Source organism: Patagioenas fasciata, chromosome 15 (genome assembly GCF_037038585.1).
Source record: "Patagioenas fasciata isolate bPatFas1 chromosome 15, bPatFas1.hap1, whole genome shotgun sequence".
NCBI classification, from domain to species: domain Eukaryota; kingdom Metazoa; phylum Chordata; class Aves; order Columbiformes; family Columbidae; genus Patagioenas; species Patagioenas fasciata.
The window spans coordinates 655,854-682,079 of record NC_092534.1 but is presented as its reverse complement, the minus strand read 5'-3'; the positions used below and the strand labels follow the sequence as shown (position 1 = coordinate 682,079).

General features: G+C 40.0%; 1 protein-coding gene and 1 long non-coding RNA gene across 4 annotated transcripts in view; one reads left to right on the top strand and one right to left on the bottom strand.

Annotated features, from left to right (window-relative positions):
- Positions 1-380: 380 nt before the first annotated feature.
- On the top strand, positions 381-16,916 carry LOC139829158 (uncharacterized). The gene is made up of 3 exons (XR_011741514.1): positions 381-846; positions 5,478-5,592; positions 15,851-16,916. It is a non-coding gene; the product is annotated as an uncharacterized lncRNA (long non-coding RNA).
- A 119-nt stretch (positions 16,917-17,035) lies between these two features.
- Positions 17,036-26,226, bottom strand: part of SNX29 (sorting nexin 29) — a 134,158-nt gene continuing 124,967 nt past the window's right edge. Inside the window, exons 23-24 of one of the 3 annotated variants that reach the window (XR_011741504.1) lie at positions 25,546-25,715; positions 22,130-22,171 (exon numbers count right to left, since the gene is read on the bottom strand). Coding sequence is in view for 2 of the 3 variants with exons in the window: in XM_071815184.1 (XP_071671285.1) it covers positions 22,042-22,171 (130 nt within the window). In the remaining variant the exon portion in view is untranslated. Of the gene's footprint in view, positions 22,172-25,545; positions 25,716-26,226 lie in introns of all 3 variants that reach the window. The other 2 variants (XM_071815184.1, XM_071815183.1) reach the window with 2 other exon arrangements.

Here is a 26,226-nt window from a genome sequence, read left to right as displayed (position 1 = left end):
TGCGGGTGTCCTCCAGAACCTTCTGCCTCAATAATTCCTGCATTAAAAGTCACAGGATTTTTTTCAGGATTTCTCTTTTATGAATAACTATACTACTTCCCTCAGTGACAAGTGTTGCAAAGTGAGTAAATAGTAGAAAAAAAATGGTCTAAATTTTGACACCTCCTCCTCTATTAATTCACAAGTTCCTCCCTCATTTAGTTTGCAAAGGAAGAACAGAAGGAGCGAGGCAATCAGAAGGGAAATACCGTAAAGGGCAGTGAAGAGCCCTGTGGCATTTCCCACCTGGTGCCTGGTGCCGCGGCTGAACAGATGCCAGCACAGCCGCAGCGCCCGCTGGGGAGCGGACACCCGCAGCAGCCCTTCGCCGCTCTCCTGAGCGTGCTGTCCCGGTGTAGCTCTGTATCCCATGGTGAGGTCACCTCAGGGCAACAAGAGACCTACAGCTAAAAGCTCCTTTTTTAAAAAACCAGTCGCATTAGTGTCCTGCAGGGCAGACGAGGTGAGGGGAAGGCGGGCGGGCTCTGGCGAAGGCGCCGCTGAGGCAGCCGGGGCTGCGCCCTCCGCACAGCTCTAGAGACCGCCCGGCTGAGCCCCCGCGGGTTCAGCACCGCCAGCCGGCACCGGGGGGTGGAAACACCCATTCGTGAGAGGAAACCCGGGCACCTCCGGGATAACCCCGGGGCACCTGTGAGAGAAACCCGGGACAACACCGGGGCACCTGTGAGAGAAACCCAGCACCGCCGGGAGAACACCCAGGCCTGTTGGGAGGGAAATGCTGACGCCCGCACACGACATCTGTGAGGAAGGAGCCTCGGAATCTGCTTTAAGCCATCATTTCTAGAGGTACTTACACAACAGACGCCACAGCCTCTTCAGAGGCCGCTGGCTCCCCCGAGCTGGGTTCGTAACCTGGCACCTCCGGCCCTGCCGCCATTTGCTCTTCAAGCGGCCGCGCCGGGGCGGGCGCGGAACGCGGTGCCGGTCGCTGAACTGCGTGGTGGAGCAGGTGTTCAGCCGAGAAAAAAAACAGTGAAGTTTTAATTTAGGAAACGTTTCTAGAGGAGGGCACCCTGGGGGTATAAAGTATGGGAAGACTTCAGATTGATGAAAAGTTTCCACAGAAACCCTGATAAGCAGCCAGCACTGGCGGCTGGAGCTGAGGTGACCTTTCTGAGGAGAAAATCCTCCACTGCGGAGAAGGCGGCAGATGCTTTCTGCGGAGAGGAGAGCTTGTTGACAAAGGCTGAAACTTTTATTTCGGCTGGAAAAGAGAGCAGGTGAAGGGCACAGAGCCTCCTTCGCACCCCCGAGGGCGGGCTCAGCTGCCCGGCCGGGAGGAGCCTGCGCGTCCGTGCGCTCCCGCCCTCACACCGGCCCAGCCCGGGCCTCAGAGCTCACCCGAGCAGCTGCTAAGGGGGCCGAGGAAATGCCGCCCGTGTCCTAACCAGCTGCGGGATTGGCAGATCTATATTGCTCTTGCTGTAGTCAGATTTAAGCCCTGCTTAATGCCTGTGTCTGTGAGGCTGGTGTGGCTGACAGGTCTCCGAGAGGAGATGAAGTTCAGAAGGATGACAGGGATGTGTCAGGGAAACTGGCGTTGCTGAGCACCCCTTATCATAACGGCCTTTCCTCCTGTGCTGTGGAGATAACACACGAGCCTGCTGTTCAGAGAGGAGACCACTCACTGTGTCTGTAATATCACACAGGTAACTGTGCCCTCACTACAGTCAAAAGACTTTTTTCAGGTACCGATATCCTTGATGCAAAATACCTGTTGAAGATGACAGGAAAAACATTGCTATCAGAAACACTTTTAGTTTCTCAACTTTCTATAGTACTGTCCGGCTGCAAATTGGAAGGGAAAAAAACCAACAGCAACAAACCAAACACTGTGCTTTTTTGCTTGTTTGACCAACCAGTTTACAAAGTTCATCCTTTAATGCTGACTCCTGGACACTGCAGATATCCAGGATGGTAAGATAAATTTGTCAATTCAGTTTTTGTTCATGAACTTCCAATTTGCCTTTCACAAGTAAAACCGGTAATTGATTGGAACAAAACCTGGGGGCATCTGATATAAAAGGATATGGTGTGTCACAGTCATTGGACATTCCGGATTCATCTGCAGAAACCTAAGATGTGCATGAAATTAAAAACTGAGCAAATATATACGTTTTAATCATGTTTTGCCGATGCCTCATCTCACCAGCCTATTAGAACTGGGAAAGTACAATGCTATGTGCTGGCTTTCAATATTGTCTTATGTGTACCATGCACAGATTTAAGACCTACAATAAATATGTCAGGTTCAGATTCTTGTCAGTGTTTATCTACCTGTGGATGTGAAGATGGTTTGAGAAAAATCAGCCACTCATAAAAATCAAAAATGCGTATGCAAGGCGTGGTGACTGGCTCATGCTGTCTCCAATGCTGCAGGCTTTTTGGCGTGTCTAATCACACCTGTTTGTCTAAATTATGCGACATTTCAAAAACGTTATGTTATTTGGGAATTGTCAGAAGAGATGCTAATTCTCAGAATTTGCCCCTTGCAAAGTTGCTCTGTCTGGATGAACCTTGACTGCCTGTTAACAGCAGTATTCATAGACTGGTTTGTTGTTGTTGTTGTTTCCTAGACAACCACTCCAGGTTCCCCCAGAGCTCTTGCTTTTGTGTTCCCTGATTAAGATGTACATGCTGCTTTTTGCTGATATTATTTGTGGGAGTAGTATTCATTTTCATAGGTGCGATATTGATTAACTTTTTATTTTCTCAAGCAATATTAATTCCAGTATTTAATAAAGGATGATAGGATTACATAAATTTTAACTTCACTAAATCATAGCTTAAGCTTCCTAATGTGGAAGTTATTATTAGGGTTTTTTTCTCAAGGCAATTTTTGGTTTACACAACAGACTGAGCTCTACAGTTCAGATTTTCTCCATTTTTATGCAGACCAGCCATAATTACAATATGCGCCTCTTGTCCTGAGCACTCCTAAAGCTCTCTTTTGAGTTTTCTGAGTTTGTAACTCAAGTTGTAACTCAAATATAAATGGATGTGGCTACTCCACTCTGGCTACTACTGCTGCTTCCAGTCCCTTGCAGAAGTTTTCCTGACACTACAAAGGCCATCAAATCTACCATCTTGTCTTGCCTCAGTCTTGGTATTGCCATGGTCTTCAGGTAGATGATTAAATTTCAGCTGTAGCCAAATTTCACTCAGTGTAAAATCAAATTGGGGGTAGAACTGTGATACCAGGTGGGTCTGTGAACCTGGCTCCTCAGCTCCTCTCTTACTGCAAACAGATCCATTGCTTCACTAGCCAGATAATGCCATACTGAAATGGCATAAAAATTTGGAAGAGGAACCATGCTTGGAAAAAAACATTAAAGTGTTAACCTTATAGTTCAGGTTGAGGTTAAGTGCCTTCCTCCATAGGGAAAAACCTTAAGGATGTGCTTAATGTGCTGCAAATTCAGGACCCCAAGGGCAGTTAAGATCGAGCCAGCAAGTGTAGTATCTCCATATCTTCGCCTACCAAAATTACATTCTTTTGTCTCTTTGAGCACTTACTATATTAAAATATTAATATACACATTATGTTGTTTTACTAAAAATTAATTCTAGATGGAGTCTTTATTGACATGAAGCTAGAGTTCTTCATATGATTACAAAATCTCACATACTGGACAATAGATATCTGATTTGTATTTCATTATACATTAAAAACTAAACACTTTAAGCCATACTTTTTTCTAGTGTGTATCTATTTTATATTTTTACAACATGGACTTTTAATTTTGTGAGATTCTTGAATCTAACAATTTACACAACTGTTGAATGCATCTGTTTAACTTTCTGAAAACTTGTGTCAGAATTAAGCAGGCCATTTTGCTTGATATGAAAAGCAAAAAATATTGTTTAAAGGAGATGAAAATGCAAGAATCTCAAGCAGAAACCATTACATGTTCTTTTCACCAACATCATAAGAAATAAATAATGGAGCTCATTTTTATAAATCTCTGTCAACAACTAGTACTGTGTTAATTCTATGTATAAAGTGACCTGGGGAATACAAAAAATGGATCAAATGTGAGTGGAACTTTCTGATTTTATTTTTAGATTTTTTTTCTTGGGGAAAAGCATCCATTTCTCCTGCTGAAAGGAAGTCCATTTTGCTTTATGCAGTTTATGAATGCTTTCGAGTAGAACTCACTATCTGAATCCTATCTGAATTCACCACCTGAATAAGTTTTTGGAGTGGTTTAATGTATTTTCAATTTGAAGAATAGTGGGAGACAATGAAGTCCCACAGTTTTACTGCTTGAATGTAATTCTAGAGCATAAACCCTTTTGTAAATATTGGACTAAATATGCAACAGGTTTGCTGCTGGTATACTGCTTTAATATTTTTTTACAATACCCTTTACTGATGCCTCATTTTCTCATGTGGCTCTTTTTGGAGGAGCACTATACACAATCAGTCAGCTTTATATGTTTCAGAATTGCTTCCGATGCCTTTCTTTCACACTTAAAAGCCTCTGTAGTACATTTCACCGCTTTACAAGCATGAATCTTGTACTGTGTTCTTCATGTACATATGTAAATTGCTTTCATTTATTCATGCCAGTGCCCTCTATGCTCAAATTGCATGACAGCTGAATAAACAACTTTTCTCCCTAAATTACTTTTTTCATGCCGTTCATGTCTGCTGTCATGCAGTACTGGGTGTATATAAGCACTCAAAGTGAGGCGTGCTTAACCTTGGAACTAAAGTTCTGAAAAATCCTTGGAAATACCCTGGAAATCCTTTCTTCCAGCTGCCAACTGGAGCAGAAATATGTTCGGGCAGTTTTTACCAGTGGAAGTTTCAGTGGCTCTTTTATCAGGCACAACTTTATTACAGAAAAAAATAGTGAAAGATGTTTGCTTTTATTTCCATATTTCTACTAATCAACTACTATGAGATATCTGATCTGCAAACAAGGGAACATCACATAAGCAACAACTGTGGCTCACCACAGACTTTCCACTTGCCATTTCCAATTAAATGTTCCTGGAATGTTCAAGCTTACTTTCAACTGTATTTCAGTTTTCATTAGTTCAAAACTAGACCCTTCTCCCCATCCATGAAAATTTGCTGTTTCCTTGAGAATAAGAGAAGGAAAACTGGTATTTAGGTTCATAGTGAGGCAGGGTTTAAATGACCATACTTCATTAAATTCAGGCTATATGTTGTCTGCTCCATGACTTACCAATGCGGTGTCTTTTCCCTCTTCCCTCCAAAATAATGCATCCCCAGCTGCCTATGTCCAGTTGTAGTCTATGGCAGTATTTCTCCTACTCAGTGTCCATGTATAAGCACATTTTTGTTTTCTTGCACTAGCACAAGAAGATAACACCACACGCACATTTGTTAGATACCAGCCTTCCTTTTAAAGGAGACCGTAACAACCTTTTCTGTTTCCTTCCAGAACAGGCATCCTTCAGACACCAAGTGTGCACTGGTGCTCAGCCAGCGAGCAGCCCAGACAAATTGCTTTCCACACTGGGCAATGCAAGTCTGACATACAGGAACATGTGAGTAAGGTAAGCACAAACCAGGCACCAGAGAGAGAAAAGCATCAGACAGTATCCAGTTCCAAAATGAGCCATCGGCGTCTGTGTTTGCCCGATGTAGAGAAACAAGGCTAAAACACAGAGGGAAACATGAAAATAAATTTTGACACTGGGAAACATTTCCACACTGGCATAAATGTAATAAATTGGAATTTTTTTGTGTTTTTCTTTCTTTTTTTTTTTGTTTTTTTTTCTTTAATTGAAAGTCCTTGTAAAGCTCTAAGGAAGATAACAAATAGGGGACAAATAGAACTCAATGAGAGACCCAGCAGCCAAACAGTCACCTTGGGCTATGCTTTAGACCAGGGGTGTCAAACTCATTTTCACCGGGGGCCACATCAGCCTCACGGTTGCCTTCAAAGAGCCAAATTAAATTTTAGGACTGTATAAATGTGCATTTTTACAGTTTGACACTCTTGCCTTGGGCGAAGCTACTTGGGCATTTTTTTCCTGTGAGAAGGAGGTGTAGGCTCAGCCTGTGGATGACATTTCCTGTGTGCTTGTCATCAGAATGTGGCACAACTGCAGAACTCAAGTACTGGGAATCCTCCTCAATGTCTCTCAATGTACGGTACAATTAATCCATGGTGGCATTGACCTTAAAATACTGTGTACTCAGCTAACCCACCTTTAACGGGGAAATGAACACTACTCATCCCTTGTTTATAGCTAATTGAACTTGAGCTGTTCAAAGGATTGCCATTTGTTCTAAGGTCAAACTCAACACCATTTACTTTACTAAAGTTTACCAAAAGATGTACAGCCACAAAAGCAGTTTTTTTCTCTGCTCTCTAGTAGATTGGCAAACTGCATCCTTCGGTGCAATGCAAAGAACTCCAGAAATGCTAAATGCCATTATTATCAACATAAATCAAAAGGTGCAATTGGGAATGAGAAGCCAAAATTTCTCAGTAGACAATGTTATTATCAGCTAAGATTTTAATGGTCGTATTAAAGCATGTTGGAAGAGATGCTTTTCTACAGCTTGAAATCTTTTGGTCAAGGTATGAAAAATTTCTTTAAAAAGAAAGACTTGCCTCCCACTATCTATTTTCATCACAGGTATTTATAGGAAACTGTAAAACGCTTATATCAACCCCAAATATTTTAGCAAAGGCAGGTAAGGACTGTGAGAGATATTATACTTAAAAACATATAGCCTTAAGAAACTTCTAACTCACTTCTTCAGGATGGAGAAGAATGAAGGAGTCTATAGAATTCATGCCTTCCATTTCTACATGAGGGAACTGGTGGCAGATTTGATTCTGAAGGAAAATGTTCTAGTTATCCTTAGCACTGGAAGCAAAAGAACTGTGACAAGACGTCCCTGAGCTGTACTGCTCTAGGGATCACATTGCGATCTCTGCCTGGTGTTGGACTGGGCCATGCAGGGACACTTGATTATATCACTGACTCCCCTTGTAACCTGGGACAATTCATAACCCGAACTCCCAAAGGTAAAAAGACTCACATTTATTTTCTTTCATCTAGAACATGTAATTTATAAACTCTGTTCTTAGATGTATGATTTTGCATTAGTGGTAAGGATGGATCTTTTTGCGTATGTATGTGTGTATATAAACACACGCAGTCACACCAGTTGTTTCAGTTTTCCAGTTTCAACGTTGTTCCAGATACTCAGTTCTTTGATACGGATACAGAAGATATGTCTGTATGTGAGGGCACCTTCTTTTTGTCAGTTGAATATTACACTGACAATGGGTCAGCACTGGATTGGGATGTTGTATGGTATGTGTATGTTACCTGATTTGTGCTTCTCCTTTCTTTTCTAATTTATACTTTGCTTTAAAATAAACAACATTAATGTTCACTGAGGCATGTTTTTATGTATCTGCACTAAGGAGGCATCTAAATCTCCTGGAAGTAAAAGGAAAGCCTCCCAGACTGCACAGCATCCCTGACCTTTCCCTCACATCTGCTCTCTTCCTACGCACGCATGTACACAGAGCCAAAAGATTTACAAAGCAGGAAAACAAGTGGAGTCATAGGAGTCGTTCAGACCAGGTCACATCCCTGCTTTGGCAAGGTACAATTTAACCTCAGACTGAACCCGACTTTCAGAGACCGGGGGGAACAGTTATGTAACAATGAACAGTTGAAACACAAAGATTTTACAAATCAAAGCAAAGGTAAATTATTAGCAGTTTACTTTTCACGCTAGCTTATCTTGGCACTAAATACTATAGAACTATAACCTTAGCATTGACATTCATACATTAGTGCTCCTCTTGAGCAGATAACTTATTTGATATTTTATTGATGATCCTTATGCTCTAAATAATTTAAAAAGGATGAGTCTTGAGGAAAAGCTTCAGCCTGAAGAATATATCTCTGTAGTACAGTTTTATACTGCTTTAGAACTGGGTCCGTATGTGGTCAGCCCTTGCACAGCTGGAGGATTCTCATGTTTGACACTTCTCTGTGAGACACACTTGCTATTTCTTTTTCTGAATGTCACAATTAAGGATTTTTCAAACTGTCCCTGGTGCCAGCTATAGTCAAATGTACTGCATAGGTTCTTATAACCTCTCGGGTAAAAAACTTCCGTATGACAATTGTAGGATGTGATACATTGGAGATAACCTAAAAAACACAAACCGTAAGATGTGCTCCCTCCTCCTCTTTCACCCTTCCCTTCCCTTATTCAAATGCTAAAAATTCACTCACATTCCAGCTCAGTTACATCTAAATGGAACATTACTTTCCTGTTTAGCACTATGTGCAGTAAGATGATAATTCATAATGCAAAATCCAATCCCAACTTAATGTGGTGATAATAGAAAACTGCTTTTACCCCCTTTATTATATAGACATGCTATATGCCTTTACAGTGTAACGTGATGCAATTTTGCAGTTATAGATGAATACAAATTCAATAGAGAAGGGTAATCAGAAAAGAGAAAGACTGTTATGGTCTGTGTGTTACTGAAAACTGACCTTGGTTATGCATGAGGTTTTTATAAAACTCCTCCCCATAAGAGAAATCCAATGGCAGGAGGGATCTGATATGAAATTCAGAGCCAGTAAAGAGCACAGAGGAGTTGAATAATCATTCTTCCCTAGAACTGTGTTGGACGTTACACAGCTTGCAGATGTTTTTCCCTATAATTTGACTCTCCTCCTCATCTTATTCTATTTCAGTAAATCAAGAGATGACTCATAGAAAATCAGAATCCAGGCACAACAGAGATACCATATAACGAGTCATTTGTTTTATACTGGGAATGTTGGCAAACTTACGTGTATACAAGCTGACTGCTCTCTTTAATACTCACTTAAGCTTTTGACTGCTGGATAATCTCTTTTTACTTAAATCAATTGCACTGTGACATTAGATTTTAAAATAGTCTGGTTTTCTTATGGTAATAATGCTATATAGCTGACTCAAGAACAATCGTTAAGGCTAAAATTGTAATTAAAGATAGATGCCTATTGCCCAATTTACTTGTACTTCTTAAGAACTATTTATTACTTGTTTAAGGAATGTTTTCAGACAGACTAAATTAAAAACACCATTTCGGTCCATGTTCAAAGAAGTAACAATTGGGTTTCTGTTCTGAATCCAGTATTTGAGTTTCAGTATTAGATTTAATCCTAAACTGGGAGAAACATTAAACAGAAAAACAGAAGTTGAGAGAGCTCAGCTATCATCTGACTGATTTCTTGTGACCACAAAGCTGAAATTGCTTTGGATTTCTTTTGCTGTTGTTTGTCTGGTCCTGCTCATATGTAACAGTGGTATTTGTGAGCAGTAACCAAGAATGTATATTAAGCAAGAATTCAGAGACACAGTACAATATACTATATGGCAAAATTACTCTTGCTTCTGCTATCCAGCATGATATATATATTAGCAAGGTATGATATTAGCATTTATATGAGTTTCCGAGCATACAGTAAGTGAAAATTCCTCCCCATCAGCCTCGAACCTGGCTAATGAGTTTACGCAAATGGGAAACCCAGCTTCATGACATACAAAAGAGATCTTTGTGAAAGATAGCAGATGGGATAATCTTTTGTTTTAAGCTGAATGTTTCATGTTCTCTCTCTCAATGCTCTCATATCTTATGTCAAATACATTTTCAAAGTGCAATCCTGAACATCTTATAGCCCAAGAACTTTAGATTAAAGACTAAAGGACTGGGCTCCTTGCATGTCATAAGTAATTGCTATAAGTGGATCAAAAGTTAAAAACAATCTCTCTGGACCTTGTAATGCATGAGTTCATTCTGTTTTGTTCTATACTTATCTATTCTGCTAAACAAGTTCTTATATTTGCCCTGTCAATGTACTATCTGAGTAAATTTCTGAATTGTGTTCTATTCTTGTCCTGTCCCCTCAAAAAACAATTATCTGTGCTGTAGCATTTTGCCTGGGGAGAGATTTGTTTTATTTTAGAAAGAGGTGTTTGAGGTTCTACATTTAGATCAGAAACCACAGAGATTTGTGACTCCACAGTCTTGGACTGGAGTCCAAGAATTAGGAGCCTCTCTTCTCCCCAGATTTACAGGACAGGGTGTTTAGGATCATAACCTTTGCTTTCGAGCGTCTGCCCCAAGCACTGATCTGATGCCCAACTTCTAGAATTGACTTCAACACTCCAGGTAACTGCTCATCCTCATTATCTTATCAGGAATAAATCTCTTCTATCTGTCATCAAAACACCCTCTGGTGGTTTTTTATTTTACCCCATGGTGGACACAAATAAAGCCAACTTCATATATTATCAAATAGTTTCATGTGGGTAGACACTCCTGTCGTGGTTGAGACGGACAAACGACATGGACCAAGTTCTTCCAGGATGAAAGTAGTAGATGCCATTTATTGCCACAAGTGCATTTTTATACAGTTTTACCAATTCATGTGTCTCTTCACTATTGGTTACAAGTTACAGCAGTAACAGCGCATTGGCTGATTTTGCTATCATCACTGTTACTCTTCTACTCCCTTCTCTCTCACGGGTACATCCTTAATATCTCCGGATACTCCTTTACTCCCATCTTTCTCACAGGTAGGCCTTCATATCTTCAAGGCTAATTTCTGTTCCCATGCCCTCTGTCAGGGAATCCACGAACCCACCATAGTCCCCCACACACTCCTTTCCTTTGAATTTGTTGTAAAAACATTTTGAGCCTGAATGCAGGCTGGAGGTTTCAGAGAGGGTCCTTCTCCTGTGAGCACCTGAGCAGCAGTGAGAGAGCTGCCTGCCCCTCACTAATTGTGTTAGCACGCACGTTAACAACTCCAACACCACGGCCTTCTCTTGGTGTTGCCTGCCCGTTATACACGGACTGGAAGTGGGTCAAGGACACACTGAAAAATTTCGTAAGTCCAATCAGTGTTTGATTCAAAGAAACAGAATACTGCTGCATAAAGAAGTCGTTTGACACAGTAAGTTAGCGTCAATATATAAACAAGTAAATCAGGTGCCTAAGTCTGTATCTGAATTTCATGCTTTAGCACAAACAGGCCATGAGCAGAGGGCGAGTTTCTAATTAAGAGAGAATTGCTATGGTAACCAAAGGTGGTCACACATAATTGGGTGTGAAACCACATGAGGCTTCATGACAGAGGTGTCTGCATATATTATCCAGCACATTTTCTGTTTCTTAAATAGAATTACATTGTCAGGTCAGACAATATTTTCCATATCTTATATGCCTCCTTTTTGAGCAACCAAAAATGTACCTCTGTGGGCTTCAGTGACAGTTTCAGCTCTTTAGCACCCTTCTTACAGCTAAGGCAGGAGTCTAGATGCGACTCCCTCATGAGTTAACAAGCAACAAGAGAGAATGACGTTTATAATGTATTTATATGAAGCTCAGGAAGGGGTCTCTGTTCTTTAAATGATATCAGAACAGTCTATGGGCAAAGATAAACTTGAAGTGAGATTTCTCAGCCCTAACTTAGTCATGGGTCAAGAACAAAGAGAGGTGTTTGGCTGCATGTTTCCTAACCCCATTAAATGGGACAGAGAAGCAAGATAATTTCCTGTGTTGGCAAAGCAGAGCAACCAGGGCTGAAAGTAACGCTGCTCCTCAAAATGAGACTGTGCACACTGTCTAGCTCCTTGATATCACAGACTTGATACTATACTGTCTTAGTTAAAACAGTTATTGTTTAAAGTTGGTATTCCATTATCACAATTAGTGGGAGAGAGAAAAGTGATAATCTTGGAGACTGAATTATTCTGTGCCACAAAGATGAGCCTGGTAGGAGCAGAGGGGATGCTTAAAACTCACACTACATCAGCACAGTGACACCTGCAGCAGCAACCAATTGTGATTAAACAAATTTACTTACATTTATGAAAATTATTTACCAGCTTAAGCACCTCCTACTAGAAGGTTTTGAACATTATCTTACCTAATTAGATTATGCATTATGTATGTAATGAATTATCTGTGTAATGGATCTTAATGAAGATTAAAGGAAAATCTCATTACTCCAAGTCGTTCCGTCACAAGATCTCTAAGATTTCTATTAAAACCCTTTCTTGAGCATGTGGATAGGAATGAAAGGTCAGATCTGACTCGCAAATCCCCATTCCTCTGTACTAGGTGCACTTAAAGGGCACAGAGCTACTTCACTACATCCCACCTTCCCCTAGTCTGGAGGAATCTTGTGACTTTCTCAGGACAGGATGTGGTCAGCAATGGGGAGGATAAAGAGATCAGCTCCTGCAGACTGCTACTGCTGCTGCAGCTCAGACAGCCTCCGAGGCTCTGTTAACAACTTCCTCAGGATCTTAAATTGCCCTTTTTCACTTTACCTTATATTGGTGTTGGTTCTCAAGGTTGCATGTTATTTGACAGTTTCTCTGTAAGCAAGGAGTCAAACAAGTCCTGATTTAGCACATTTTTGCATTCCCATTGTCTACAAAACAAGAACATAATCTGTTCTGCATCTATACATGAGGTAGTGGGCTATCATTAGTCTCTGCATATCTGAAAAGGCTGCTCATCCACTCCCAAAGTGCAGCCTCTATACACAGTAGGGCATTAAGGCAGTCAGGAAAACCATATCTGACTGAAAAATAGTCAAAGGTAAGGCAGAATTCTCAGTCAGCACTGCAGTGGCAATCTCGCTGTATTCTGCTGTTTCTGCACAGCCCGATTTCCCGTTAATTACATCTCAGCAGGAATTCCGCATAAAGCGACGCGGTCAAAGAAATCTCCAGTCTCTAAGGGAAAGCAGGATATCCCGGTTCCTCTGTCTGCGGGGAGGGGAACCTCGCCCATGCTGATTAAGTTGACAACAGATGTTATTTGTTAATTATTGACACATCCAAAGGGTCCTATGGCTTGACAGAACCCATAACAGATACATTATCTGCTTTGTTGTATCTCATCATGGAACATATGGTGGCAATTTGATGTAGTAAAATGGTTTTTTTTTAATGTATTCCTACATCAAATTCCACAGTCCTTTTTCTGTTGCTTCTTGATGTGTCAGAATGTGTGATTTCTTTTGTTTTCCTTTTTTTCTAGTATCCAATTATGTTCTATTTTCTGATACAGTAGAACTACTCAGAGGTACTGATGTATCTTCTTTGCAAATTCACACATTTTTTTCACCCTTAAAAATACCAACCAGATGGTTTCTAAAAATGCCAATTATACCTAATACATTGTTTGAAATTAAAGTATCACTGCAAAATGCCTCTCATGTTAGTAACTGCTTGAAGCTATACGTATCGCTCTGGATGCACAAAGAACTGTGTGTGTTCCATCACTATTAAACAAAAGCCTACAGAGGATTTGAGCTGTTTCTAGAGAAATCAGAGTGAACAGCTAAATTGTATGCTACAAAGTATTAATGTGCATGTAAAGCTGAGATCTGAAAAGCAGATCCTTCAAACCATTTAGCAGCTTAAATACCACAACAGAAAGGACATACTGATTTCTTCATTTAGTCTCACAGTTAAGAAACAGACCTGCATGTGTCCATCCACGGAGACAAGATGTGGATGTCTAAGGTGTTACCTGTTTTGACTGGTAGCTGGAAAGTTACTTAACTATGTTAAATCGTATTTCCTTTCCTACTTCTCTCTAAGCCTACGTGCCCACTTCCGAAGGCACCTGGGGATCTCCACTGCTGAAAATTAACTTTCCTGTAAGGTATACAATTGGGAACATTAGTAGTCGTAATTTAGTTTCCTACTAGAAACTGAGCCGTAGAAACTGTCACTGCACTTGACACACATGTAAATTACTTAATTCATACATGAATTAGCACTTGAAAAAAATGGGGAGCCAAGTAAGAAAAAAACAAACAAAAAAAGAGGTATTTAAAAATTAGTATTAATCTGCTTAACTGTTTTCAAAGAGTAAAGCTATATAATATGAATGTGAAATCTATTTTACAATAATTCCCAAAGGAAGTCCTTGCATTTGACAGCTCTGGCAGCTGCTAGCTGGAATCGTTTCATCACGCAAAGCTGATGACCTAGAAGTCAGACACTGAGTAAAACAAATCCTTGATCTACCTCAACTGTTTCTGAACACCTGCAGCACTAAGAATAAAATCAATTATGAAAATATTATTAGTAGGAAAACGAAGTCAGAGTTGAGGCACTATGTAAGGATGACTTTGCCAGACGTATGAATTTTAGAAAACTGAGGGAGGGCAGGTCTTTGTGATCCAACAGAGACTCCAAAGATATCACAAGCTCAACATAAGAAACTGTAAAGAGCAAAAGTCCAATTGCACAAAAAAATGTATCTAAAGCTTCACATCCAACGAGTGAACAGGAGCCGCTGCACACCTGGCGATAGGAGCGGAATGCAAACTGTGTGGCAGCTCAGCCTGCGGGGCGAGAGGCAGCGAGTGAGCGGCAGGGGAGCACGGCTCACGGGCAGGCTGGGGCGGCCTGAGTGAATGGCACAATTATAAGCTGGGTATGAGTGGGACTGTAAGACCACTTTAAAATGACAACTACAGCATGTTGGATGAGGTGTATGCACTTGCTGGGCGACTTTAAAATAGTGGGAAATTTTAAAATGTTGAAAATGGCATGGATATTGGTGAATTGAAAGTAAATGTGAAGTTATTGTCATGGTACTTAGAAACCACGCATAATGAAAGTCTGCTGTTACAATGCAGATACAAAAAAAAGGCTAGAAAAAGTCAGAAAATAAGTACAGTAAACACATGCCATAGTTTGCATGATGATTTTCTAGAACAACATCAAGCATGACTTACAAGATATCAAAATATCAATTATCTATTACTTTAATTTTGGTAATAGTTTAAACTCTCTGGACCCCCCCCATGGAAATGCCAAGCCACTAGAAGTCCCCAAATGCAACCTGAATCTTTGCCTGGATTCCTGGAAAAATCAGTCCCTTCAGATGATCTTATTCTTCGTGGGATTTTTAAAGTGGTAGTTAAGCAGCAGCATCTCAGCCTGTGGACGAGGCCATGGGCTGTGGTTCAATTAGCCACCTGCTGGTTCTGTCACACGCACGTAAGGGTAATTGCACAACCCTTTTCTTTTCAGCCTCCTCTGGCCTGGGTTTTTGAATCTAGTTGTCTTTCCCCTGATGATGCGGTTTTACTCTTTGCACAGGAGCTCAAAGGGTCAGACATGCTGGGAGACCAGGAAAGTGGCCAAGAAACACCCATTGAGAACAGATACCGGTTGTAGAGTGTTGAACTCTGCGTCCGGCACAGTGAGATCTTTGGTGTCACAGTCTGAAGACAAGTCCCCGTCAATAACCTGGGGCTCTTTGTGGCCCAGTACCTCAAGCAGACAGAAATGGAAAAAAACTATGGCCTGAAACTATAAACTAAAACTCTGCAGGCATAATTTTGCTTAAGATCTTAAATAATTGAGATATGAAAAGCTTATACGCTGTAACTATTAGTAGCTAGTATCAGTATTGGAATTGTTCAAAGTCTCATCCCCGCTTGCTTAGAAACAACAAAACCCTATGGACTGCCAAGACATAGAAGTTCTGTCATCTAACTCCTATAAAGATACCTGACCTCCCGCAGGTTTTAAAAGATGCAGATACCTAAACATCACTATGAATTTTACAGTCAGTGGCTTTCTTTAGAACCCTTTTTTTTTTTTTTCAAACATGAGCAGTTCAACTCATTAGATCTCTCATAATGGTAGTGGCTTGAAGAATTTTAATTGAATTAATCAGCAGACTATTCTGTGAGTACACGATCTACTAACACTGTATTTTTTAAATTGCAGCTTCATCTGTTTAGTGGAAGATGATTAAATGTATACCATGCTTCCAGTTTAAAACTTTCCTTTTCAATGAAGCATCCAAATGTAGCAGCTTGTCTTCACGTGATACGGAAGCATCCATGGAAGTGTCAGGCTGAATATCCACATGTGTCATATCCCAAGAAAAGGAAATCAAACGTACCTATGTGGACTCTGAATCTAAGGAAGGCAAAAATCACAAAATGATATAAGCATAGTAAGTCAATCCTTGCAAAAAACCTCCTCATTCAAGGGATTTTTTAGGGTCTTTTCCTATAAGAGTCTGGCGTGGCTCATTGTGCACAGGCAGAAACAGTGGAGAAGAGGCACCCCCTGCTCTCCAGCCATGAACAGAGAAGAAAGGAAAAGTTTTCCTCAGAACATTTTCCTAGTGAACACGGGAGTCATAAAAGTCTCCGCTCTCCAAAGGGTGATCAGCTTGCACGCGTATCGCAGACCTTCAGACTGCAAAACAGATGTGACATTCTCACTTTCTAAAAAAGGCAATAAAAGCAGAGGGAGAGTGAAATTTCTAGAGCAAATCAGCATCACAGACATGAAAACAGTACAGATCTCAGTCTCCTGATCTGTACTTCAGTACACCAGCTATACTGAAATTATATTTATACCATTTAATTCCCAGTAGATCCCGTGTAACTTCAGTACTGATGTTTTGTAGCAACAACATACCAGAACAGATCTTGCACTGCTTTGTTTTCCTTCTTGCTTGTGCAAGCAATTAATCTAATATGTGATTATAAACTGAAATGTTCAAGATTTCTTTCAAGAAATACTACTTCTCATGTGATGAAATACGAAGATGAACAAATCAAGGCCTGATACCTACGTACATCATTATAGAACCACACTGGAACAAAAACCCACCACAAACAGAAATCGCAGAAGCAACTACCAAACAGCTCAAAAGAACAGAGGAGATGTAAGCATGCTCTACTTCAAACAAGAAAAGATGTTATTTTTTATTTTCTTCTTGGTAAAGTAGCATATTTCAACTGGGTTACAACAAAATTACCAGAGGAGATTAAAAAAAATACATGAAAGTATTCAGAAAATTATATATATATATATATACATATTTGCTTAAAAATTCTATAATGTAAACCTTAGCATAACAAGTTAAAATAATATTACAGTTTATTAATATTTATGTGAATACTGTACATATATATGCTTCAAAATTAATACTATCTTTCCTACAGTTTAACAGGAACAAAAAAATCCCCCCCCTCCATGAAAAGGGAAATCCAGTGGCTTCAGTTGCCAACAGGTTTGGTCCCTCATACAAGATATGTAGTATTTATCTCAGTGTTAATAAGAAAGAAAGCACAGCCTTTCAGAATCAGGTTTTCAATCACATTTATAGTGTGATAATTTTTAATGTCTTACATCATTAACACTACACTCAAAAACCTCACTACCACAGTTTAGTTTCTGTCATTGCACGGACATAATTTCTGAAATCTGGTGAAGGAGAGTTATTCCCTGCATGGAAGTGCAACACCTTTTGTTTCGATGCAACAACAAAATACATATTTTTTAAGTCCAGATATTTGCAGCAATTTGTAAATCAAAAATTCAGTTATCTCTAACATTTCAGTGCTGTTTTCTAGTGTAAATTCATGCCATTAGTAACCAAAAACTATGCCACTGTTATTCATTAGAAGTATGCTCTCATTATTTTTAAAAAGAAATTTTATAAATAAGTTACCTATAACTGGACCATAAAAGCACAGTTAGTGCAGAAAAAGAAAGAAATGAAATGTACTGTCAGAGCACCGTGTAGAGCAGGTGTTTTACCTTCCCTTCAACAGGCGAAATACAAAGCAGGTTAACTGATATTTTTAAAGCTACTCTATATTTCATATATAGATAATTTAATATATTAAAGTGATTCTTTCAATATGTAATGTTAAGAAAGCACAGAAATAACTAAGTAATCATGAAATTAATATTCCACATGGTGCAGGGTGCTGACTGAAATATTCTAACCTACAGAAACTGAAGGAGGTAAATTCTTTACTGAGTTCCTATACAGAAATATTATTATTGCTTCCAAAGAGAAAATTGTGTTCTCATGTTAAACAGGTTTATTTTCATATATACCAGAGCTCCAGCTAGGGGAGCTCAGTGCTGTTACCGGGATTTGCAAGGGCGTACAGGAGCAGAATTTGGTGAAAAAGTAGTTTTCTTCAACAGCTGTTGCACAGGTTGCTCACAGTTATTTCAAGCAGGTCACTGTTTTTCTACCCACAGGCATAGATTATCGTTCCTCAGAATTACAAGATACTGGATGAAAAGTGTTTTGAGGTGGGGAGTTTGAGCCTTTGAAATGGCAGGAAACTTACAAAGGAGCTGAGATCCCTGTGTGCTTTGAAGTGCAGAGAATGATGTCCCTCTCAGAAAGCACTAATAACTGGGTCTGTTCACAAAATACCAGATTTTTCAGTCATCTCTGTGCCCTGACAGTGTCATTAGATCGCTTGGGTCTCACTATGAACTTGCTGCTCTGAGGCAGTCAGCCCCCTTGCTAAGCAGGTTCTTACTCATTAATTACAGCTGCTATGCAGATATCGTTCTATACAATAAAATATTAGTTTGTAACAAAAAAAATGCACTTTAGCAAGAGGTCACCATTTTGAGCCAGTGATCTTTAATGGCCTTTCTCTACTTGTAGTAATCCAGTCACGACGGTTTATGACTTACAGTAGATTCTGTAAGATAGTATAATTTGATTACAGTAATAATACCAACAATATATTCCATAAAAAACTGGCTTTGAAATTATTAATCTTCCTAAGAGTATGCGACTTAATGGACGTATCAATTTAAGCCTTTATGACTATGTCAATATCCTGCCTCATATAAACCTTGGAAATTTATTATCATTATTGAGAAACTTGATTTAATGCAAAAGCCAAGTCAATACAATGCATTCTCTGTAATGAATGACAATCTCTAAATAAATGAGATTCTGAAAACCCACAGTCACTATGTAATGAATACTGATAGACAATCACATCTGCAAGAGCCGCCAGAGTCCTGCCTGCCCCGTGTTCCTTAGGAAATTGCTCATTTTGTGTGTGATTGGAGAACAGCATTAAAATAAAAGTAGCACCACTTATTTTTACAATTTACTTTGAATAGTCACTAAAGTTCCAGATGAGCAGCCCTAGGGACTTAATATGTCTAAAGATAAAACAGGAATGGAATTTAAATGATGGCACAGATTCCTCGGCGCTGCCTGGGCGCAGGCGGAACAGCACCAGGGACCAGCCCAGCCCAGGGACCGCGGGGCCAACGGGGACCGGCAGAACCCGTCAGCTCATTGTGCACCGGCCACAGACCAGGGCTCAGACCCACCAGTCAATACCAAAGGAAACTGCATTTGTACGAATATTGTAACTACATGCATGGAATTGGGCGACACAGGAGAAAACGATCAAATCATTCAATTGACAGAATCATAGTTATGCTTACAGGTATTTTATAAGAATACTGAAACTGTTTGGGATTCTTACACCAGCTAGTCAACCTTCTTCAACAGTCTTTGCTGATTCTGGTAAATAAATAGACGTGGGATTAGTGACAGGTATGCACAATTCTCTCAGAGATTGGGCATTTTAGAATGTCTTGAAGTGCTAAAAATGTGGGCATTCATATGGCAGCTGTGTGAGTGCCCCACTGCGCTTCCTAACGGCGCGGTGAATCGAGTGGGAACGCTGTCTTGTGAAGAACGCCTTCCATTTCATTATTTTCTGAGATTTTGGAGAAACCACAGATGAGCTTTTAAATGGATTAGTAATGCACCCGTTACGGCACCTCGTATCACAACGCCAACATTGTTTGCTGGGTGTAATCCTAGGAGCTGACACACAATTCAGCTAAAGTTTACAAAGAAGAATTTGTGCACAGAAAACAAATTTAGTATTTTTCTGCGATGTACATACATACAGGAAAAATTACAAGAAGCAAGATAATCAGGAATTTAATCATTCTAGGAGCCAAATGTAGATACAAAAAACTCCTCCTAAACAACTGGAAAAAATAAATTTAGTCTGTGCTAAGTGGAATTTCTTACCATTTGCAACTTTTTGAATATGGAGTACTTTTCACTTGTGAATTATTGCCTGGAAATGAACACAGTTTCATGTGACAGAAACATCACAATGGTTTCCACAGTGTTTTCTTTCAGATTTACTTGCGATTCAGTGTTAATAGATGTGTGTCATATTTCTACATATGTCTACTAGTCTCCACTTCTGAAAAATGAATTTAGAATTGTTTCAAAGTGAGACTATCATTATAGCCACTTTTCTTTCCAACAAAGACAAACTAAACTATCAGCAGTGTATCAGACTGAAGAGTTCGAAGGGTCATTAACTGACAAGCTCCTCACTTTCCTTTCTCCTCAAATAAATATCCCGCTGGAGTTTACACGAAACACCAACAGAAACACATCAGCCAGCTCCCAGGCAGGCCTGTTGGATTTTCTATCTATTTATTTTGTAAATGAGACCTCTTACTGACTGAGAAGTGTTGTTTCATTTCGCTGACATGATTCTACTTCGTGGTATTTCATCTACTGAAATTTCTGACTTGAAGACAGCATTCCACTCCTCTTTGCCACCTCTGCTATTCAGTGCGATCTCTAAGCGACGTATTTCAGTAGTAGGACCCCAGCAGCTGGGGCTTGTGGTCGGACAGTGTGTGCAAGGAGCCCCTGCTCGCTCCCTAGTGCCACTGGACGTGACCAGACCACTCACCTGCCAAATGCTCCGCGGCGGTCACAGGTTTGCAGAACAGACGTTCCAGTTTGCTACAACTTTTGTAAAGCACTAAGGTAAAAATCTGTTCTTCATCACTGGCCTTTTTTTGGCAGGGTTATATTAAATTTCAGTATCTATTGACATGAGAATTTAATACGAGTGGATAATAAAATGACAAGATACATCAATTTAAGTAACATTATCCAGAATAACTTCTGAGAAGAATGATGTTCTTACACAAAGGAAAACCAGAATACAATTTTTAGAAAATCTGAATGTACACTGCTTAAACTTAATGAAGAGAAGATAGCTAACATATAATTAACTGCCTACGGCAGTGCAGCTAATGGATACTGAACTGGATTCCAGTTAATCCATGTCAGGACTTCCATCACTTGTAACAATTCTTGTCCATTTTTTTAGTTACTCTTGCAATAGTACCATTACAAATTCCTTTTCAATAGGAGGTGATGGGTAACAGGCACTTTCATTACAGGCCATGTTTAAGTATCACCATGTGAAGGGTTTTACAAATCAGACTCCCATGCTGCCCTGTTAATGATGGACTGTTCTGTAGCATCAGCACAAATTAATAACAAAATAGAACCCAAGACTTGAAATCACTATTGTGTACCATTCTAATTTTGTGTATCCTTATGGTGGTTTGTAGAAATCAATACTATTGCACCCAGCCTTACAGCAAGACTGACGTTTCCTAAAAAATTATTACATTCTCTGATTATTAAGAATTACTTCCCACAAATGAAAGCTACTGAGCATATCTAACTAGAAATGTACAAAAGCTATTTTCCACCTGTAATACTTTTCCCTTGTCATCTACTTTGTCAAGTTTTTAAAAAACCTTGGTGTGTGTCAGAGGTTTACAATTAAAAAAAACGCCCAGTCTTTCTATTTACAAAAGGTAATAAATTAGTGAGGTTCTTCAAACCACATTCTTCCGACATATTTAGTGATAATCATAACTGTTCTTCTAAGGAAAAGGTGGTCTTGACATGATGCCAATGTCTGGCTGGAACAGAAAAGCGTACACGTAGAAAACGAGACAACACAATACAAACAAGGAATTCATAGTAACAGAAGAACTTCAGAAGAACAAAGGAGAGTATGTGCAGTGCAGCTTTACAAAACAAAGCAAATGCCTCTGGGTTTGCCGAGCCTGCTGAAGAGCCCTCGGCTGCTTTGAGCGGTGATGACTGCCTTCCAAAGTCACTCATCAGGATGTGACCCTTAGCCATGAATGTCTCTTTGCAGGATTTAAGTTGATGCAGCTGTAGTCTCTTCGGGAGCTTAAATTATAAATACAGGCTAGGAAGGAATCGGGGAATGACTGAAAGTACGTGGTGCCAGAATGGGCAATGAGGAGGGAGGTCAGAGGTCCCCGCTCTGCGGCTCCAGGCTGCGCGGCTCTCTGTGCTGGCTGCGGGACAGCTTGGGGAAGCGCGCGCTCGCTCTCGCGTGGTTGCTTTTGCTTACCGGTTCTCCAGAAGCCGGAACATCACTAGGAAGACAAGAAATAAAGACAGAAGTAGCCAGTTTATGTTACATGTAAATTATTCCATAGTTATTCCAAACACGAAAAAAGCAGATGTTATGAGAGCCTGGCACATGAGGGCGAAGTACAGCACACTTCTTCAGCTACACAGAACTGCGTTCTTTCTACCGGTGTCTCAAGGGGGAATTACAAATGGGCTCTTTCAAAAATGAGAAATAATAGAACTTTCAATATGGAAGACTGCAAATTACAGGATAAAAGCGCATCTCTATGAGTTGCAGTTCGGAAATGGTGGGAAAAGCATTTTGAGGTGATAAAAGTACAAGCAAACTAGACAAGAGCTTGGATGATGCTCTATTGAACAATCCTGTAATTATGGATGGATGTATCATTACATGATGAGGTGCATTAGTAATACATCCCTGTTGGGAATTCTTCTGTCTCTTCTGACCCACAACAGACTATAGTCTTACATGGACGAGCCTTTTGGAAAAGACTCCGAGAAGAAGTACATTAAGTTCAACAACAAGCAGTAACAGAAAATTCCAGCTTACCTAGGTGATATTCAGAGGCTACAGACTCCTTGGAAAACTACAGTATAAAGGGACAGTGTTGTACTTTTGCCATTCTTTGAGAGGACTCCACATGGTTTTTAATTATACTGCTTACATACAGATCAATACATAAAACTAAATTTTGCATATTGCAACTTGACTAAGGAATAAAATTACAGAGCGTACAAAGCCAAACTTGTTTTTATAAGTTAAAAACAACCTTACAATACCCATCTTCAGAGTGCATTAACAACTGTCAGGGAGGAATCGCTCATGTGCAGTTCTTGCCAGATGAAACAAATACAGCTCTATTTTAAAGCCATCGCTGAACTTGCTCTGTGCCATTGCCTTTCTGCCAGCGCCACGGGCACGTCCTGGCATGTCCCGGCGCCACCTGAGCGCTCACAGCCCCGCAGCGAACAGGCCGGAGCAAAGCAAAGATCTCAGACCCGTCCTGGGGCTGCGGACATGAGTGGGGAGCACCAGAGCCCAGGGCTGTGCACTGGGGGCAGTGCTTCGGGACCACAGTGCACACTGTGCCTCTTACTCGCTAAGCCAATTAACACATCAGTATAGAAAACACGTGTCCAGTTCAGATACTAAACAGAAAACAAAATTATGGTTTTTAGTGGCAGTGTATGTTACTTGTCTACATTTCTGAGCAGATCAGTCTAAAATAACCTTAGTTAAAATAATACATTAAAATTCACTGCACTATTACAGTATTTACTCTTCCTAGGTAACTAGGACGTTTGTCACATGAAAAAATGGCATAAAATTCCTGTGGCATACATCCTTCTGTTCTTTAATAACAAGATTAACAAGTTAGATCTTTAATTCCTTATTTTCCTTGTCACTAAAATCTCTAAAAATTAATTTAGCATGTGTTATTAATTCTTGGTAGCCAAGGATAATTGGATTTGCAACCCCAGTCTGATGGTTTCTTGTTTTGAAACTCAGCAATGCTATCCATGTTGTTGTAGAGAATTCTGATTGTGTGAATCCCATTTCAGCTGTGCTCATTAGCATGGATTTATTTTAGTAATGTGAGTATTGTTGCTCATTATTTTCATACAGTCCATAAAACTGCAGTGATGCAGTGTTGATACTCTAATGCTTGCAGAGCAGAGCGTGGGGTACTGGCTGCAGAGGGGTGTGATTCTGGGTTAAAATGTGTCTTTTTCAGAACATGTAAACATAAAAGCATCTAAATATCAAACGTGCAATGGAATAAAATTGAATTTTCACCTCATTGAGATGTTCTAGATCTAAAATAGGTTAATTTACCAGCATAATGGCTACTGCTGATAGTACTTCAGCTTTACCAGGCAGGCAGCACTTTACAGATACACAGTGCAGAAGGAAGCGCAGTGTTCGGTGTGATTGCTGGGATTTGGTGATTGCTTTATGGCAGGGACATTTTAATCCACAAGCTCCTCCTGCTGGTGTGTCCACAAAATGACATTAGTGTCACTTGACCCACCCTTCCGGAGCAAAAATGCCATTCAAAGAAGAAACTGCAAAGGTGCCAAATTAATTCCCCTAAACTGAAGAGATACGAATTGGTATCAGTCTGCCCTGGTAAGCATGGCTGAGGTAGTACAGTCATCTCAGGATAATTACATGAACACCAATGTCTGAGAATGGAGGACAAAAATTGCAAGTAATTCTGCTAATTTCAATGATGCTACTTCAGAAGGAGATACATCTAGTAACTAAATTAGAGATAACTTACCTTAAATGTCTTAGCTAATTTTTATAATGACAATCCAAATTCTAATGTAGGTTTACACAAACCGATTCATGCATCCAGCATGAGAAAGGAAACTAGAGCTGAAATTCAATTGATCAGCTCCATGGAAACAGATGTTGTATGGGGAAAAAAAAAGTTGAGTAGTCATACATGTAAAAGTATGTATCTTCAGCCCCTTTCCGTCCTCCCTCCTCCAAAACCTGGTGAGAAAACTTTCCATCTCATTTGACTGTTTCAGCTCCAGCTTTTTACTCTACAATTAAAAACACTGACTTTCAAATAACCCGCAGAAATTTGAACTCCTAAAGCTAGGGGAAAAAATGCCGAAACCCCCACAAAATGCATGGTAATCGAGCAGGAGAAAAAGATTAATCTCCCATCTCTTCTGTCTCCTGTTACTAAATTTAATGATTTATTAATAGTTCTGGCCTTGAGGTCAAATGATACTTAGAGAGTCTCTGGCACTAAACAACCTTTAACACCTTTTTAAACCTATTGACAGTTCGACAGGTCCGATATTCCATGAACTTTCAGGCAGACGTATGGAGACCTTGAAATGATCCTGTCAGGATTTCTGGTAAATGCCCATGAAGATGAACTGGAGACACTTGTTCTGAATCAGGCTTTGCCGATCTGTTTGGGACGGAGGAGGAAGGAATAAGCAAGTCTACACACAACGTTTGCAAAGCCTCTCATTTGTCTCACTCAGCAAGAACAGTCTCCAGGCTGGTTTTTGGGGGCTAAGGTAGGGTTGACCTGTACTTTTACTCAACATAAAATACAAATTTAAAATATGTAAATCTAAACCAGATAGTAGCTATTCTAGAACAACTCTTCCAGAACAGCTGCCCCAAGTCCCCGTGGGAAGCGCTTACTCTTTGAGTCTATACCTGTCTGAGTTACACCTGCTCAGTTTTAATACAACATTTTTCATCCCATTACCTTCTTAGCCACTGAAGTCTTAACGGGGTTTAATTTTCTAGGCTGAGTCTGGCAGGCGGCAGGACGCTTGACCCTGTTCAGCACTGGAATGGCCAGGTATCAAAGGCTCAAGTTCTCGTCTGCATTCTCACCTTGTCCCATTCTGAGGAAAAAAGCAGCCGGCTGAGGCAATCAATTCCTTCTGCCCACGGGGTCATTGCTGAGCTCTAAAGCATTCCTGATCGATCTGCCCAGCGTTTGTTTGGATCCCAATTCAGTTGCATTGATTTTGTCTTGGTGTCAAGTTCTGCCTGAGGTGCATCTATAGAAAACAGCTTAAAATAACTGGTCTTTTAATCAGCTTCTAGTTTATTCATACCTTTCATTTATTACTCCCTGTGTATCAAAGTGTAAACTGCATTTTGTGCAGTTTTCTTTACATACTTAGCATAAGGAACTGTGGTGTTGTCTTAGCTGATGTTGTGAACGTTTACAGGAAGAAATTTATTTCCCATCTCATTCTTTACTTTTGAGGATAAAATTAGAGAGAAAAGGTTTTTATCAAAATCATGTAACATGTCTGCACTTGGAAATTCTTTCATACCAGCCAGAGATCAGAGAACAGAATCAATAAGCCCATCTATGGAGCCCATCCCGAGCAAAGCTCAGGATCAGGTATTTCATATACACATATATATATATATATATGTATATCTACATATGTATGTATCTCATATGTAAATGAATCTCCAGAAACACTCATGATTCTAGTTTTGCTTAATTGTATTAATTAATTGTATTAAAAACACCGAAACCTGGTGACTCTGTTTTGT